Source organism: Ipomoea triloba, chromosome 9 (assembly GCF_003576645.1).
Source record: "Ipomoea triloba cultivar NCNSP0323 chromosome 9, ASM357664v1".
NCBI lineage: Eukaryota > Viridiplantae > Streptophyta > Magnoliopsida > Solanales > Convolvulaceae > Ipomoea > Ipomoea triloba.
In genome coordinates, this window is record NC_044924.1 from 3,242,125 (window position 1) to 3,260,106 (window position 17,982).

At 37.3% G+C, this 17,982-nt stretch overlaps 2 protein-coding genes across 2 annotated transcripts; both read right to left on the minus strand.

The window, feature by feature from the left end:
- Nucleotides 1-5,119: 5,119 nt before the first annotated feature.
- On the minus strand, nt 5,120-7,518 carry LOC116028789 (CRIB domain-containing protein RIC10-like). The gene is made up of 5 exons (XM_031270607.1): nt 7,062-7,518; nt 6,883-6,967; nt 6,685-6,788; nt 6,492-6,546; nt 5,120-5,714 (listed from the first exon to the last, which is right to left on the minus strand). The coding sequence occupies exons 2-5, from the start codon at nt 6,941-6,943 to the stop codon at nt 5,497-5,499; spliced, it is 438 nt and encodes a 145-aa protein (XP_031126467.1). The 5' UTR covers nt 6,944-6,967; nt 7,062-7,518; the 3' UTR covers nt 5,120-5,496.
- A 4,480-nt stretch (nt 7,519-11,998) lies between these two features.
- Nucleotides 11,999-14,741, minus strand: LOC116030950 (pectinesterase). The gene is made up of 2 exons (XM_031273335.1): nt 13,774-14,741; nt 11,999-12,813 (listed from the first exon to the last, which is right to left on the minus strand). Exons 1-2 carry the CDS (start codon nt 14,714-14,716, stop codon nt 12,122-12,124), a joined length of 1,635 nt encoding a protein of 544 aa, XP_031129195.1. The 5' UTR covers nt 14,717-14,741; the 3' UTR covers nt 11,999-12,121.
- Nucleotides 14,742-17,982: the final 3,241 nt, after the last annotated feature.

Genomic DNA, 17,982 nt, shown 5'->3' on the forward strand with positions numbered 1-17,982 from the left:
CTCATTGCCCGGTTTGTCTGTTGAGGCGTTCCTTATATGGCTTAAAGCAAGCTCCACGAGCTTGGTTTAATCGGCTGCATACTTTTTTACTCTCTGTTGGGTTTATAGCTTCAAAGACTGATGTGTCATTATTCTATTACTCTCGTGGTTCTGCATGTGTGTATCTTTTAGTATATGTTGATGACATTTTGGTAATGGGGACTGATGAGCTACTAGTGTCTGATTTACTCTCTAAACTGTCTAATGCTTTCAAAATTAGAGATCTTGGTGAACCTGGTTTCTTTCTTGGAATTGAGCTAGTCAAAACTAGCAATGGTGTTATTCTTTCTCAGCAGCGGTACATGTCAGACATCTTGAAACGGGCTGGAATGACTGATTGTAAACCTCTCGCCACTCTATTTCTACATCGAAAACTCCATTGCTTAATTCAGATTCATATGAAGATCCAACGAAATACAGGAGTTTGGCTGGTGCTCTCCAGTATCTCACAATTACACGGCCAGACTTATCCTTTGCGGTCAATCAATTGTGTCAACATATGCATGCTCCAACATTGTCTCACTGGAGCAGCTAAAACGAGTGCTCAGGTATGTCAAAGGCACCTCTCATTCGGCTTGCGTGTAACTCAGTCAAATTCTAGAGAGCTTCATGCTTTCTCTGATTCTGACTGGGCTGGTTGTCCTGAGGACCGTAAATCTACTAGTGGGTATGCAGTGTTTCTTGGCACCAATCTTATCTCTTGGGTGTGCAAGAAACAGAAGACAGTTGCAAGATCATCCACGGAAGCTGAGTATAAAGCCTTGGCTGATGTTTGTGCTGAGGTCATATGGATCATGTCCTTGCTGCGTGAGATCAAAATTGATGGCATCCTTACTCCCAAATTATGGTGTGACAATCTTGGTGCTACTTATATGTGTGCGAATCCAATTTTTCATGCAAGAACTAAGCACGTGGAGATTGACTACCACTTTGTTAGAGATAGGGTTGCCAATGGAGATATTCAGGTTAACTTTATTTCCACAAAAGATCAATTAGCTGATATCTTTACAAAAGCTTTGCCTAGTCCTAGATTTTCTTTTCTTAGGGACAAGCTTCAGGTTAGTAGTTTACCTGTCGCTTGAGGGGAGTATTAGGACTCTCTGAGTTTGAGTCACGTTAGGACTAGCTATCCTACTCATTGCCCGGTTTGTCTGTTGAGGCGTTCCTTATATGGCTTAAAGCAAGCTCCACGAGCTTGGTTTAATCGGCTGCATACTTTTTTACTCTCTGTTGGGTTTATAGCTTCAAAGACTGATGTGTCATTATTCTATTACTCTCGTGGTTCTGCATGTGTGTATCTTTTAGTATATGTTGATGACATTTTGGTAATGGGGACTGATGAGCTACTAGTGTCTGATTTACTCTCTAAACTGTCTAATGCTTTCAAAATTAGAGATCTTGGTGAACCTGGTTTCTTTCTTGGAATTGAGCTAGTCAAAACTAGCAATGGTGTTATTCTTTCTCAGCAGCGGTACATGTCAGACATCTTGAAACGGGCTGGAATGACTGATTGTAAACCTCTCGCCACTCTATTTCTACATCGAAAACTCCATTGCTTAATTCAGATTCATATGAAGATCCAACGAAATACAGGAGTTTGGCTGGTGCTCTCCAGTATCTCACAATTACACGGCCAGACTTATCCTTTGCGGTCAATCAATTGTGTCAACATATGCATGCTCCAACATTGTCTCACTGGAGCAGCTAAAACGAGTGCTCAGGTATGTCAAAGGCACCTCTCATTCGGCTTGCGTGTAACTCAGTCAAATTCTAGAGAGCTTCATGCTTTCTCTGATTCTGACTGGGCTGGTTGTCCTGAGGACCGTAAATCTACTAGTGGGTATGCAGTGTTTCTTGGCACCAATCTTATCTCTTGGGTGTGCAAGAAACAGAAGACAGTTGCAAGATCATCCACGGAAGCTGAGTATAAAGCCTTGGCTGATGTTTGTGCTGAGGTCATATGGATCATGTCCTTGCTGCGTGAGATCAAAATTGATGGCATCCTTACTCCCAAATTATGGTGTGACAATCTTGGTGCTACTTATATGTGTGCGAATCCAATTTTTCATGCAAGAACTAAGCACGTGGAGATTGACTACCACTTTGTTAGAGATAGGGTTGCCAATGGAGATATTCAGGTTAACTTTATTTCCACAAAAGATCAATTAGCTGATATCTTTACAAAAGCTTTGCCTAGTCCTAGATTTTCTTTTCTTAGGGACAAGCTTCAGGTTAGTAGTTTACCTGTGCTTGAGGGGAGTATTAGGACTCTCTGAGTTTGAGTCACGTTAGGACTAGCTATCCTACTCATTGCCCGGTTTGTCTGTTGAGGCGTTCCTTATATGGCTTAAAGCAAGCTCCACGAGCTTGGTTTAATCGGCTGCATACTTTTTTACTCTCTGTTGGGTTTATAGCTTCAAAGACTGATGTGTCATTATTCTATTACTCTCGTGGTTCTGCATGTGTGTATCTTTTAGTATATGTTGATGACATTTTGGTAATGGGGACTGATGAGCTACTAGTGTCTGATTTACTCTCTAAACTGTCTAATGCTTTCAAAATTAGAGATCTTGGTGAACCTGGTTTCTTTCTTGGAATTGAGCTAGTCAAAACTAGCAATGGTGTTATTCTTTCTCAGCAGCGGTACATGTCAGACATCTTGAAACGGGCTGGAATGACTGATTGTAAACCTCTCGCCACTCTATTTCTACATCGAAAACTCCATTGCTTAATTCAGATTCATATGAAGATCCAACGAAATACAGGAGTTTGGCTGGTGCTCTCCAGTATCTCACAATTACACGGCCAGACTTATCCTTTGCGGTCAATCAATTGTGTCAACATATGCATGCTCCAACATTGTCTCACTGGAGCAGCTAAAACGAGTGCTCAGGTATGTCAAAGGCACCTCTCATTCGGCTTGCGTGTAACTCAGTCAAATTCTAGAGAGCTTCATGCTTTCTCTGATTCTGACTGGGCTGGTTGTCCTGAGGACCGTAAATCTACTAGTGGGTATGCAGTGTTTCTTGGCACCAATCTTATCTCTTGGGTGTGCAAGAAACAGAAGACAGTTGCAAGATCATCCACGGAAGCTGAGTATAAAGCCTTGGCTGATGTTTGTGCTGAGGTCATATGGATCATGTCCTTGCTGCGTGAGATCAAAATTGATGGCATCCTTACTCCCAAATTATGGTGTGACAATCTTGGTGCTACTTATATGTGTGCGAATCCAATTTTTCATGCAAGAACTAAGCACGTGGAGATTGACTACCACTTTGTTAGAGATAGGGTTGCCAATGGAGATATTCAGGTTAACTTTATTTCCACAAAAGATCAATTAGCTGATATCTTTACAAAAGCTTTGCCTAGTCCTAGATTTTCTTTTCTTAGGGACAAGCTTCAGGTTAGTAGTTTACCTGCGCTTGAGGGGAGTATTAGGACTCTCTGAGTTTGAGTCACGTTAGGACTAGCTATCCTATATGTTAAATGAGCTTGGAGTCCACGGCCAATTAAAGAAAAACAGGCTGGTGCAAGATGACCATAATTGCCACATAATTGGCATTGAGGCTGCCAATTACCACCACGTCGCCCACGTGACCTGCCACCGCCATGCGAGACACGTCCACGCTGCACACCACCGCCCTGCTGCTGTTGGTCGGCGATAACAGCACCGCCACGTGACTGATTCCCACCGCGGCGATTCGATCCGCCACGCCAAGACCGCGACCGACCTCCACTACCACGCTGGCCAACAAAAGCCGCAGCTGCAGGGGCTGGAACACTTCCATAGCTATCACCGGTAGCGAACTCATGCGAGCCAAGGAGATCGGCGAGTTCGGGAAGACGCACCGGCTGACCTCGAACATTCAAAGAGGCTACGATAGAGTGATATTCTGGACGTAAACCTCTGAAAATATACATATTTTGATCCTCCAAAGGAACCGCACGGCCAGCAAGAGCTAGATCTTCCACCATAACTTGCGCACGAGCAATGTAGTCGACGGCGGAGGCATCACCTTGGCGTATTGTTTGCAGCTGTCCAAGAATATGCATAATCCGAGCTTGACTGGAAGAAGCGAGAGCCTGCTCAAGCGCCAACCAGAGATCACGCGACGTAGTGCAACCAATTGCGAGGTACATAACTTCCGACGAAAGTGAAGAGATTAACATGCTAAGGACCGCCTGATCTTGGCGCACCCATGGAGCATGCAGCGGGTTGGGTAGAGCAGCAGCAGCGGAGGAGCCTTCAGAAACGGGAAGAAAACGATTAGGGCAAGAGTTCGTGCCATCAACGAAACCCATGAGGTCGTGCCCACGAAGAAACGGAATAACCTGCGTCCTCCAAAACAAGAAATTCTTGTTCGTTAGCTTAATGCTAACATAGTGATGCGCAGCAGACAGAGAAGCGGCTGCTGAAGAAACCGCAGAAGAAATAGCTGCATCAGAAACGGTCCGTTCGGAAGAATTAACAGAGCCGTCATCCATTCGAAAATAAACCTAGGCTAGCTGATACCAGATGAGAACTGAATATTGTATTGATTCAATTGAACAATTACAATGATGAGGAATAGGAGATATATATACTAGGGGAGTCTCAGGTAGAGTAGGATAGCTAGTCCTAACGTGACTCAAACTCAGAGAGTCCTAATATTTCTGTTATTACCTAAAATTTTTTTTTTTTTAGCAAAATCACATGTCTTTTTGTATACATGTACATGCCTTTTAGGAATTTTTATTGTTCTGTTTCTTGATTATTTCCTCTTTCACATATCTCATCCTTTATTGTCCCGTTTCTCGGTTATTTCCTAGGTGTTAACACTCACTCAAAGTGTAAATGAATACCAAAGAAAAAAGAATGCCGCTTTATGTTTTTTTTTTTGAGTGAGAGCGAAACTTATAGTCACTATCTGAGAGTATGCACTATTTAAACTTTATCTAGTGCTTCTAAGGCCAATAAGCTACTCCTGTTAAGAGTTGAAGTTATAATCTTATGATTATCAAATAAACAGTTAACATGGTTCCCGAAACACCACTATATATTGATATTAGAGGAAACTTACTTGGTGATATAGCCTGTGAATATGCAATAGCAGAATGAATCATCATCAGTACCCATATAAACCAACTGTTTACATTGCCCAGTTTCATCACAGTCTCAAGAAGAGCAAAGAAAAAACAAAGAGAAAAACATTTTCATTTCTCTTGAACTTCTTCTCTCAGTTGATGAATGTTATGATTTATACCCTTGGTTCTGTCTTTCATCTCCCCATCTAGGCTTTCCTAATCCTCTCCTTTCCTTTTCTTTTCCTTGTATTTTCTTAATCACAGAACACTGGCCCCACTCAAATGTACAGAATTTGTTGTGTTTTTTCTACACATTCTTGCACTCTCTTCTGTTAACAACTCTGATGATCAAACATGTTAGAATATTTCATTGGCTGAGAACAACTTTGAAAATTAACACAATGCCACTTCTACATCTGCAGAATCCGGGTTCCCTTGGGATAACTTGGCCTTGGACTTTCCAGTTTGAAATGATCCCAGCGAGGAGGAAGAGCTCGAGGTGCCAGACAGATTTGATTTGTTCTTCTTTCGTTTTTGTTTCTTAGGAATCTCCGCTGGGGTGTTGCTATGCAACTCAGATCCGGATTGCTTTCTCATCGACTCTCCAAGATCTGTCGAACAAGAAAAGCATAATGCAAACGAACAAATAATAAGCGAATAGCCATGATGGAAACAGGCTTAATTTGCTTCCAAGTATACATCACAAAAGCTTAAGCATGACAAAAAAGCTTGAACATTCTCAGGATTACGGTTTAGCAACGCGATGGTTGTCATGTCGCGGTAGATTTTAAGGTAAAATTTTCGATTTTAACATTTTTCCCATGACTGTTCTTTGTACCTCAGATGTTATTGCAATAGCTGAAGAAAGTCACAGATATGATAATGTCATTGTCAGACCAACCGGCCAACACTATTTTAAGACACCTCACGACAGAAAACTGTCCCTTTTATGGGTCCATTTTCTTGGCAGATTCCCAAGCTAAGAACCTCACGGGACAGATGATCCAAACCCCATTCCTTTAAGCAAAGAATCTAAGATTATTAAACTTTAACAAGGTAAGAACAGAAGATAAAGTTTGTTTTTTTTTTCCCAATTATGGTATGACTGTATGTCTAACAATACAACAATGTACAGGACAAAATTATCACTTTTCTTTCAGTAGTAACTCTCAACTTGGGAGAGCAGTCCTTTTTTTCCCTTGTCTGGTTAGGAACATTGCACATGATACTAAAGCAAATGCCCATTGGCATCAAATGCTTTTGCAATTTCTGTGTCACCATTTTGGGGCTATTTTGGGTCATAAATTGGCATATATGAAAGAGCTGAAATTCTAAGAAATTGAAGAAATTTGAAACTGGGAAGATCATGGAGAAAGTGCAGAACAAACCTGATTTACCAATGGAAGTAGCTGCAAAATCTGGGCCTTGCTTGAACTCCTTCATCTACAATGCCCACAAAAATCAAGAACAAAAAGATCAGATTTTTATATTTTCTTACCTTAAAGAAAGCACAACATTATTAAAATTTATGAAACTTTTTTAAGGTATTGATAATTGATTGATGGGGTATATGCTTCATACCCAACTAGGTGCAGCACCAGTTTGCCCATCCCACCCAATGTGTGCCACGTGCTTAACATCTGTCGGGTACCCAATCTGAATCTCAATCTCAGGCTCCTTCACAACTGCAAACAAAAATTAAACATTTTTTTGGGTCTTTAATCACCTCATAATTTCGGCAAATCCTATGATTAGACAGACAAGATTCTTCACCATTACCGAAAATACTGGAGATGTATTTGAATCCAGCCTTGAAGGTTCCCTTCATCTTTGTTCTCATAGAAGATTCTGAAAATTGCCCAACCTGCAAATACCCTTCTTCTTAGATGTGAACCGCAATCGACAAAACACCCAAAAAAACCGCACATTTTACAAATTCTCAAGAAGAATCGCAGTACCTTTCAAAGAAGAGCTACAGAGATGAAAGATATGAAAGAAAACAGAATCTTTCTATACCACTTCTCCCCCTCCCCTCACAGCAACCTTCCTTCGGGTTTTCTTGAAACATACATTTTTTTAAAAATGCATGCACAACAATCAAACAATCACAACAGGAAAACCATCGTTCTGGGCTCGCCCAAAAACGAGAAAACAATGGGAAATTGAAGAGAAAAGCGTTGATGATCGAAGAGAAAACAAAAGAAGGAAGAGATCGAGGAAAGGGGGGAAAATGAATAAAGTTTTGATCTTTGCTGGAGAGAAGATAGAGGGGAGAGGGGTAATGGAAGAAGATGAAGGGAAGTAGAGATGGGCAAGCACGACAAGCTCCCGAAAGAAAGGACGGGTTTTGGTTTATTGATTTTACGAGGATATGGACAGAGAAAGCCAGAAAGGAGAGAAAACATTCAATCAATCAATGTGTAATTTGACTGTGACAGACCGGCCATTGTAATCTGTGATCAATAATAAACCTCTCAAAATTTTATTTATAATAATAAATAAATTATGTTTTTTTTGAAGGGATAAATAAATTATGTTTGGACTCTGAAACAAAACAACTTTCTAAGCTTTTACCTCGTAAAAATATTAACTATAATCAGTGTCTTAATGTCGACAATATTAATGGTGGCCTGGAGCACTGGAGCTTACGTCGATGAGGGTTTCAATATTCAATGATGAGTGCTCGTGAAAAAAGTTTGACTAAATATATAATGACGACAAAATTAGCTATTATTAAATATATTTTAAACTAATCATCCTAAATGTTCTGTCGAATTGAATTGTGGGAAGCTGTTAGGGTTGAGAATTCAATTTTTTGAGAAGAGAGAGAATTAGTTTCACCATTTGATTTCATGAATATTTGAATATAGTAATTTTTCTATTTTTTATTTACAACTTAAAAATTGAATAGATTTGGTACTTGATTATAAATCATGTTAGACTTTCTTCAAATTTTAATTAATTATTTTTACCAAACTTAGAAAATGTCAAAACATGTTTTCTAGCAAGAAAAATGCATTGATTATTTGACATTCTTCATTTAGTAGGTCATATAATTTAGCAGCATTAAAAATAGATGCTAGTTAATGATCTTGTAGTCAAGTGGCATGCATGTAGTGATTCTTCCATATAGGAGGTCATGAGATTGAGCTTTTGTAGAGACCGTATTGATTGTAGAGGAAGTATTTTATGTATGATTCAAAATTCAAAAGTGAAAAATAAAATCAAACTCAAAAAATAAACTCCGCAGTTTGGTGGATAGACTTATTATTAGCCTAATCCAAATTGATTTATGCATCAAAATGTTCATCACGTCCTTACTAATAATGAACCTACTTTACCCAAACTTGCTATCTCAATAACAAGTTAATTTTTACATTTTTACCCTTAAATTTAACACTTATTAGATGAAAATTTTACTAGAGGATCAAATTTGAAACAAAATCAATAGTCAAAGGACCATGTATAGCCAAATTGAAAGTTAATAATAAAAATTGGTGATTATCAATAATCAATTGAGATTTTTTTAGAATAAACTTCATTTCAATATAACATGAATTATATTATTTATTGCTACATTATTTATTCATTTATTACTAATTTTTTGAATTATTTTAATAAAATCATAACTTTAATATTCGACATCAATATTAAGTACTTATTTTCACATAACGCATATGCCGAAAGTTTTTTTTTTTTTTTGGTTAAATGTTGCATTGTAATCAAGGTAGCCACTCATAGCTTCTATTTTTCATATTTTCTCAACGTAATAATGTTATGAGCCGTTCACATATTATATGATGATGAGTCTTCAACTAAGTCATCACCTTTCTCCTCTTTTAATTTTTTTCTTCGTATTAATTATTAATTATATATAGTCAAAAGTCGGATACATTATATTGATATCTGATAACAACACTAACGTCCGATTGCCATCCAACTGTCAAGAATTATACATAAGCCACTAAAAAAATCATATATTTATTTATCAATAATTGAATGCAAATGAAATGGGACTTTTTTGTCACTGATATTTTCATTATTATTATTATTATTTTTGCATTATTAGGAAAAATTCATCATTAATATTTGATAGTGTAGATTTAATAAATCATATTACTGGGGAATACGACAGTATCTTGCAGTTCTCGCCCTAAAAATAGCCTAGCGAGTGTACGTCTTGATCTTTGAGGTTGGGAGGCTAATCACATTGACTGACAAACGACTATTGAACCGTCCGACTGTCCTATCAATTTTAGTCACCTCAATGCAATTATGTGGCTCGACTGATCTGGCCACCATGTACTAGGGAGCTACTTACATACCTTGCACGAATAAGATTTTTGACATGTGCCCCCGAATGTAATATTATAAGATCTTGTTAACTCCATAGGATGAGGGATTTTTTTTTTCTGAAGACGAGATTCTTAGTATTAACCAATTTAACGAGACCTTTCATACCTGGAGACTTGTTCAACAAAATACTTGTACAAAGGACTCTGGGCTTAGTAAATCACATATGTAATTTGCTCTCATATGTCTACGCACATATTAGCCTACAAACCATACAGAATAGGTAGTTGCATTAGAAAAATCTTATGTAACGAATTTAATTGGGAAGATATTGAAAAAATAATACTTGTAACTTTAAAATAATTGAAGTGATATTTACATTATTATTTTATTTTCATATAGTAAAATCATCCCCTAAGTAATATGAAATTTACAAATATTGATGACGATACGAATATCGAGACATGATGCAGATCATGTGATTCTTTGTCCATCTCACCAAATTGGCAAATTGAGTAAGAAAATTAATAAATAAATGAAGACTACGAAACAAGTGTTGGAATCACGTTTAGCCAGCCTTTTGTTTTTTATTATTATTAGCAAATCTTTAAATATTCTCTAAAAATTGGAGCCAGTGCAGGTACCGTATGTGATAGATTATATCGATGAGGAAAAGCTAAATGGGGCTTGCATGTTCACCTCATCAGTTTGTTGTAGGGGTGAAATTTGAGAAGAAAGATTAAATCGAATTTTATCCGTGATAACGTGGAGCAAAGATTCATGACTTACATCGTTCAAGATACATGCTTTGTTAAGTTGAGGTGTAGGAGCCTTTGGTGTTGAGAATTCAACATTTTGAAAATAAAAGAAAAGTTAAGAGAGCCCGCATGGGCAACTCAACTGGTCATATGAGCTGGTCACATGAGTGAAGTTTGTGAGAAGAGACCAGGAGCAACCTCTCATAGTGGGGGTTCTTATGCGCAGTGAGCAAAGGTCTATCATATGTGTTAGTTGAGTTAACATAAGTCCATTATTTACATCTTTCAGATGTTTTGTCGGGTCGATGGCCCATGGGGTTAGAGATTCAACCTTTTGGGAGAAAAAAAAAAAGTTAAGGGAAAAAGGTATAAATTAAAGCAGTTGTAAGTTGTATGGATTTTCTTTGAATTAAAAGATTAAGTTATTGCCAAGCACCTTGTGCTTGTCTTATTGGAGGTGTTGTTGACTCTTTGTGCTTCAAGATACTATAATGTAATAGAGTCAGTAGCATTAAAAAATTATTATGAGTGAGAAGAAATTTTTTATATTTTATATAAGTTAGGTTAATTGTACTTTTATTTTGTCGATGGTAGCAATTTAATGTCATTTATTGGGCATAACTCAAAGTTCTTTTATTATAGTATTATTATGTTGAATTTACATCCTCCAACCATATTATGATAATTGATGTCTAAAGTTTATTGGATAAATAGATATTTTTTAGCAAGTATTTATACCTCCAAAATAATGTATATAGAGTTGGTAAAGAAGAAAATGCTAAAGCACAGAAAAAAAAAAATACTGAAATAAAAGTATTAAAGAATAAAATATATGAAGGGTGTGGTAACTCTAAAAAGTACATAATACGCTTTTAAGAATGACACCAAATCACACCACTTCGAGCTCATCTACTCAACTATTCTAAGGAGTCTCATAATTAAAACAAGGGGATCATCAAAACATCGCAGACTTTTCTCATAGAAAAGCGCTTTCCCGGTCAACTTGTTGATAGACCTATTTTGCTCCCTAAGAGTATGCTTAATTTCCAACTCCCATTCCCTTCAAAGACACAGATTACATTCTTCTACCAGATCCCATATAAGATCGCAGTCGTTCACTACTAATAACTTTATATCTATTATTTTAGTTGGACAAAAGGTTAAAATTGATACAAAATTGACAATTAATGATTTTATGAAACAAAATTAAAATAGTGAAGTCATACTATTTTGATAATTTAATTATTTAGAATAGAAGTATATATCAATATATGTATGCCAGCTAGAATTATTAAAAGTTGAAGAGCAGATTATTCCACTACCCAATAATCCAATATATTAACCAATGAAGGAGAAGGTTTATAATATAATTTGAGATGAATCTTATAAATGCTGCAGCTGGCGGGGTGATTGCCGATTGGCATGGTAGGTAGGGCACTTCCTAAGATTTTGCTTTCTAATTTTCATCATTCTATTTGACTTTTAAAACACGTTAGGTTTTCATTAATTGTCAACGGAGATGCTCCACTAATTTTCATTGTACCATTTCTTTTTTGGTTCATCAACTCTCTATTTCATTTCCATTTCATTGGTTGACTCTCACTCTTACTTAATTAATTTTTCAATTTTAATACCATTTATTCCTTAATTTGTTTATAGTTTCTATATCAACTCATTGACATGTTGGTTAGGCCACATTAAATTGTATTTTTATAAATTAAATTGAAAGTTTGGTTCACTCGTACTATTTGTTTTAACTTTTGATGCAGTTTTACTGCGGTGTAAAATTCTAGACATTAACTTGTAATTATTTGTATTTTACTGCATAATTTAGTGGGTGAGACTTCTTGCTTAAGACCTGTTTCTAACAACAAAATGAGAGTGAAAGATAATAAAATTTAAGACTCTCATACTTTATTTTTAGTATTTTGATCGAATACAGGTCTTATTTTTATTTTATTTTATTTTTACAGCCCCTCGGTGTAGTCCACTCCGGTATTCTTCAACCAGGAACCGCCTTGGATGAGCTGCGCCACGGTGAACTTCATCGCCTCCGCTTTGTCGGTGATGACGTGATATCCCGGCCAATCCACTCTCTTGCTAGTACCGGCACCTGGTCCCCTGTTCATATACTCCCCATAATACAAAGTTTTCAGTGCAAAGTCACCATCCCATGGTGACCAGCCAGCTAGATCGATGTGGTCCCCAATGTTGGACTCCATGAACACCGTTCTCGAGTACTCTTTCCACGGTCGGCCCAAATACGTTTTTATGGTCCCCTTAACCGGGCCCAGGTCCGAGCTGGGCGATACATCACAGTTTTGGATCGACGTCCCCGTGTTTTGGTTCGGGTCGGTCCGGCCTTGGGCCGTCACCATGTTCTTTTGCGCGGCCATGGGCTTGCGGGCCACGACTTGCGAGTTTTGGATCACGGCCGCGGCGTTGCCGAAGATGAAGTCGACGGTGCCGGTGATGTAGCAGTCCCGGTAGAATTGCCGCTGGCTGTGGGCGTAGAGAGTGTCTTGGTAGGCGTCGATTTTGCAGCGGTTGATGACGGATTGGTCGGCTCCGAGCCGCAGCGCCACCGCTTGGTGCTTCTCCGGCCCGGCTGTGTTTTGGATGCAGAGATCTTGGGCTATGAACCCATCCCCAACGGCGGCTGGATTTGCAGATCATCAGCCCAATTAGAAATTTGTTAGTCCGAATCTAAATTCTTGGCCCAACCCAATAATAATTCTTATGAACCTTATAAACGTAACCAACCAAATGCATGTGTATATATATATATGCAAATTTTTAAATGGTTAGGTGTAACTGTGTAAAAAAGAAATGTATGTGATGGTATAAACAATTTGCACTCCAATTTGGAGAAGGTAAATTGAACCCCACAGGCCCACATTCTGTAATTATAGGTGAAACTATACTATAAATTAGTACCTTTTTCGCGTTATAAGCCCAACCTAATCGTTATACCTGCACCGTGGTGCACAGTATAATTTGTCAAAGTTATTCATTAGTTATACAGTGGACTCGAATCCACTTTGCAAAGTGAACTTGTGTTTATTTATATGCTGAGTGTTCACAATTTGAATTATAAACATTCAATATATAAATAGTAAATATTCGGTATGTAAATTATGTATTTTGACAAGGTGACCTACATAATAATTTGCCAAAATTATTATTATTTATTTACACATAAGTACCTAGTCCCTAATTGAAAAGGTCGCCTTGTAACCCTAATTAGGAAAGACCACAAAGAGATAAACCGGTGTTAGGTCTAACACCGACTCCCACTTTGAATCAAACTTATAACCAACTGCTAAGCTAAGCCAAGTATCTAATCAAAAAGATGTTTTAGTTGTACAAATCAACAAGGTTATAAATTCAACTCTCTAACCTTTTAGCTTTTTGGATTTGAGCATGCCAACTATGAACAATCTTGTTTATTGTGGTTCTTTAGTAGGTAGAATCACTGGTTAGAGTATACTCAATGCACACTCATAATTAAATATTGACTGTAGATTTCCATAATGATTCAACTAAATAAAAAGATATGCATATAATATCAAAGAAGTTTGAGAAATTAGAAATGATGAAAGGTAGGAAATTGTCTTACCAACTGTAGCAGAGTTGAAGGTGGTTGTTCCATCCACAACGTTCAAGCTGCCGGTGATGATGGTAGCGCTCATTCCATCACCGATCAGCATCACATTTGTCTTCTTCTTACCTATCTCTACATTTTCTTTGTACGTCCCTTTCTTTACATAGATAACATACCGTGTTTTCCCATTATCCGGCGCCGCCGCCACCGCTTCCGCCACGGTCTTATACTTCCCGCTCCCATCCTTAGCCACCACCACATTCGCCGCCACGGCGTTCGCCGAAGCTTCCAGAAGCCGCCTATCGCTAGCGCTAACCCACGACGGGAACTCGCCGTTGAGTGCCCGGAGATCGTCCTCAGTAGCCGGCGCCACCGCCACCAAAACCGCCAGCGACGACCTTGCCCGGGTGATCAAGTCTTTGATCACGGGCTCCATTACGGGCCGGGCGGGCTCGGAAAGCCCGTCTAAGCACGTGTCGTGGTTCGTCAATACGGTACTGAGCCAAGAATGGGCGTCCGTTCGGGCTCGGGCCGAAAGATTTGTAAGAGCCACCATTGAATCCACCACCTTGTCCAGAGACAAGTCCAGCAACTCCATACAGTCCGATACGGCCCGATCATTGATCCGACGGTTGACATTAGCCGACAACTTGACGGCGTCTTGGATTCGCAACAACGAGGAGTGCAAAACCATCTGCAGTAAATCTACGCCGTCGGTTTCTGTGGATGATACCTCGGACACAATCGCCATGCACGACGGTGGATCGTGAGCCCGATCACACACACGGGCTTTTAAGACAGACGGAGAAGATGAGGGCGTTCTTAAAGCCCAGATTGAAACCAATGCAACTGAGCCCACAATAGCAGCTAAGTACAGAAGGACATAGAGAGCTCTGCAAGAAGAAGATGGTTTTCTTTTGGGAGTGAATAAGAGTGGTAGGTGTGAGGTTGTCGCCATGGCTAGTGAGCTTAGTTAGCTCAGTCAGTATTGTCTTTGAAGTTGCTATGATCCACTGCGATTCTTAAATAGGATAATGGCAGACAAGCATGACCACACTACTCACAGAAAGTCATAAAATAATTAAGATCAAATTGGCTCACTTGAACTCTTGTGGTTAGTGTGATGTTTGGTAAATATCAGTTATAATTAGCTAATTAGGTTGGTGAGTTTGACTAGTTGATAGCATTAACTGATTATAGAAAGATGTTTAATTTATTAATTAACCGTTAGTTTATAGCTGATTACATGTAAAATGACTTTTCTCAAAAAGTTAATCGAAAAAAGATGGTCTAAATTTTAGCGTTTTTGACTCATAAGCTATTTTACCAAATATAACCATGTCTTTTTCTGCGTGATGAGAGTGGATAAAGGACTACAAAAAAGTAAACTAACATTGGTTATTCATAGTTATCAAACCAACAATCCAACTAATTAAACTGGTCGGGATTGTCCAGATATGTGTCTTTTTTTGGATGACGTGAAAATGCACGATTACTACCCGAGAGTGTTTAAATCCCGCCTTGTGAATTGTGATCCTAACCAACAAATGACCACACTACTCATCACAAAATCTCATATTATTATAATTAAGCTCGAACAAGCTCCATTGGAACTTTGTGGTTACTCAATCAACTTGGCTAAGAGTTACTCAATGTATATATCTTTTTTTTGGGTGACAATGTCATCTTAGCTGACAAAGTATCATAAAGACATAAACCAGCCTAGTTGCCCATAGTTAGAGTTGAACTTAAAACTTTATAGTTATAAAACTAACAATCCAACTAAGTTGTTTTGGGGTTGTCTCATGTATGTGCCTTTTTTAGGATGACTACTCGATAATGTGTACTGGATAAACCTCATCTTGTAACCTTAACCGGTAAATAACCACAAAAAGATAAACTAGCTTATGTTATCCATAATTCAGTTTTCAAGGTTTTTTTTTTCTTTATTAAGTGGATCTTGAATTATGGAGTCATAAACAGTCCTCAAGGATATCTTAAAATAGTACACACTTGTTTTTTTTTGTTTTTGGAAAAATAGTACACACTTGTTTGTTATCCTCAAGGATCTTTTTTTTTGAAAAAAAAAAAAAAGATCACGCTGTCTTCGGCTTGGACAGACATTCCAAACCTATTATTGACTTAAACCATTATTGTTCGTGGGCACAATAATTCCGCCACTTGTTAGCACATCCATTTAAAATAATCTGTCATAATTGATGTTATAAGCTTTATTAGCTTGAGCATACAGTTTAAGTAGGGTTGAAGAATTTTTTTTTAGCATTAATTAATGTGGTTATTTTAATTTGTGTTTAGTTTTGGTAAAAATGTGTGTAAAATAGAAAACGTGCTTTGCTTGAACAATTAAGAAAAAATGTTATCGGAACTTTTCGCTGTAATAAATTCTACTAATACGACAAGTTTTGATTAATTAGTTGTGAAATTAAAAAATTATAATATGATAATTACTAAATTAATATACACAAGTCAACCAAATCGAGCTTTCACTTTAATTTGTTCCCATTTTTTATATTTGTAGTATTACTCAACAAGAAAAGTACTCCGTACTTTCTAAATATAGTACCCTAAACTTATCCTAAATATAATTAAATAAGTTAATATACCATAACCATCAATCACATATTTCCGCATCAACAATTACAACTTTGTGCCCTCGATACAATTCAACTAATCAACTAATTTAAGTTAATAATTAGTGTATAAATATTTGGAGGCTTGGAGGCATGTAGGCCTAAGGCCCGCAAGCCAATGAGAGATATATGTTTAGAATTTAAATATTCAATTTGTCTAATTTTACATGTCATGTTTATTATTTATTAGTCAAATCAATTTTTTTCTTTGTTTATTTTTTTTTTAGTATTTTTTAATTATTTCTAAATTTGATTTTTTGTGTATTATAATACTTTTAATATAGTTTCTAAATATATAAATCTTACATATTAATGCTAAACTTAATATGGTAAAAGATTAATTTAAAAATAATTTAATAAAGCCTCGAATTAATTGAATTAGATACATAAAATATGAGGAAGAAAGTAAAAAATAAAAAATAAATACAATACTTGTAGTGTTCGTCGACTTCTCCGCTCCGCTCCTAGAAGCAGTTTTCAATTGTATCGTATCCAACATTCCAACTCATCGCAGTACTGAGTAATCAGTTTTGCTCACTACTAGCTAATACAATATTCATTTTATAAGTATTTATTGTACGTACTTCTTGTAGTATTATATATACAAAATAAATATTTTTTAAAAATTTACACAAAATTTGACAAAAGTACTATAATCATTGATGAAAAGATGGGGTTAATTGCGGGAAAGGCAGAGCACGATATACATTCACTGTTTTAATTGCCCACTGAATTATTAGTTTTAAAACCTTATGGCTAATTTTATATTGCTAATTTTATGCCCACTGAACTAGATACATGCATTCGATTATTAAATGACATATAACTTGGGGTGGATCCAAAGGGTCAATGAGGCGGTTGTCCTCCTCCCCACCCCTTATATAGGGAAATTGACTGAAATGACACTTTCTATCCCACCCCTTATATAGGGAAATTGACTGAAATGACACTTTCTATTAACTAGGAGATGAAAATATGAATTTTTTAAAATTCTTGAAAAGAATAGGAAATCTACGTTTGGGGATCTGAAACGCATTTCCTAAATAAGATTTTTTTTTTTTCAAAAACATCAACATCAGACACATATGTGTCTGGTGTATTTTATACGACGTGTTCTCCATACGCGTGCATCCTTATCAATGGTGTTTTTGGTACAGTAATTTATGACATGTAGGAGAGATAGTGCAAGAGAGAGAAATTTGGGAACCATCTGCACGGAATGTGGTTTTTTCAGAAATGTGGGCCATTTGCTGCTGGTGCATCCTACAGATGAGAACTGAATATTGTATTGATTCAATTGAACAATTACAATGATGAAGAATAGGAGATATATATACAAGGGGAGTCTCAGGTAGAGTAGGATAGCTAGTCCTAACGTGACTCAAACTCAGAGAGTCCTAATACTCCCCTTCAAGCGCAGGGTAAACTACTAACCTGAAGCTTGTCCCTAAGAAAAGAAAATCTAGGACTAGGCAAAGCTTTTGTAAAGATATCAGCTAATTGATCTTTTGTGGAAATAAAGTTAACCTGAATATCTCCATTGGCAACCCTATCTCTAACAAAGTGGTAGTCA

Bases quoted from the DNA above. Each gene is read 5' to 3' on its own strand.
- LOC116028789 (XM_031270607.1), bottom strand. From the start codon at position 6,943: ATGAGAACAAAGATGAAGGGAACCTTCAAGGCTGGATTCAAATACATC. The intron at 6,789-6,882 runs GTAATGGTGAAG...TTTTGTTTGCAG, and splicing joins ATACATCTCCAGTATTTTCG to TTGTGAAGGAGCCTGAGATT. The intron at 6,547-6,684 runs GTATGAAGCATA...TGGGCATTGTAG, and splicing joins CTGGTGCTGCACCTAGTTGG to ATGAAGGAGTTCAAGCAAGG.
- LOC116030950 (XM_031273335.1), bottom strand. From the start codon at position 14,716: ATGGCGACAACCTCACACCTACCACTCTTATTCACTCCCAAAAGAAAA. The intron at 12,814-13,773 runs GTAAGACAATTT...CTGCAAATCCAG, and splicing joins CTTCAACTCTGCTACAGTTG to CCGCCGTTGGGGATGGGTTC.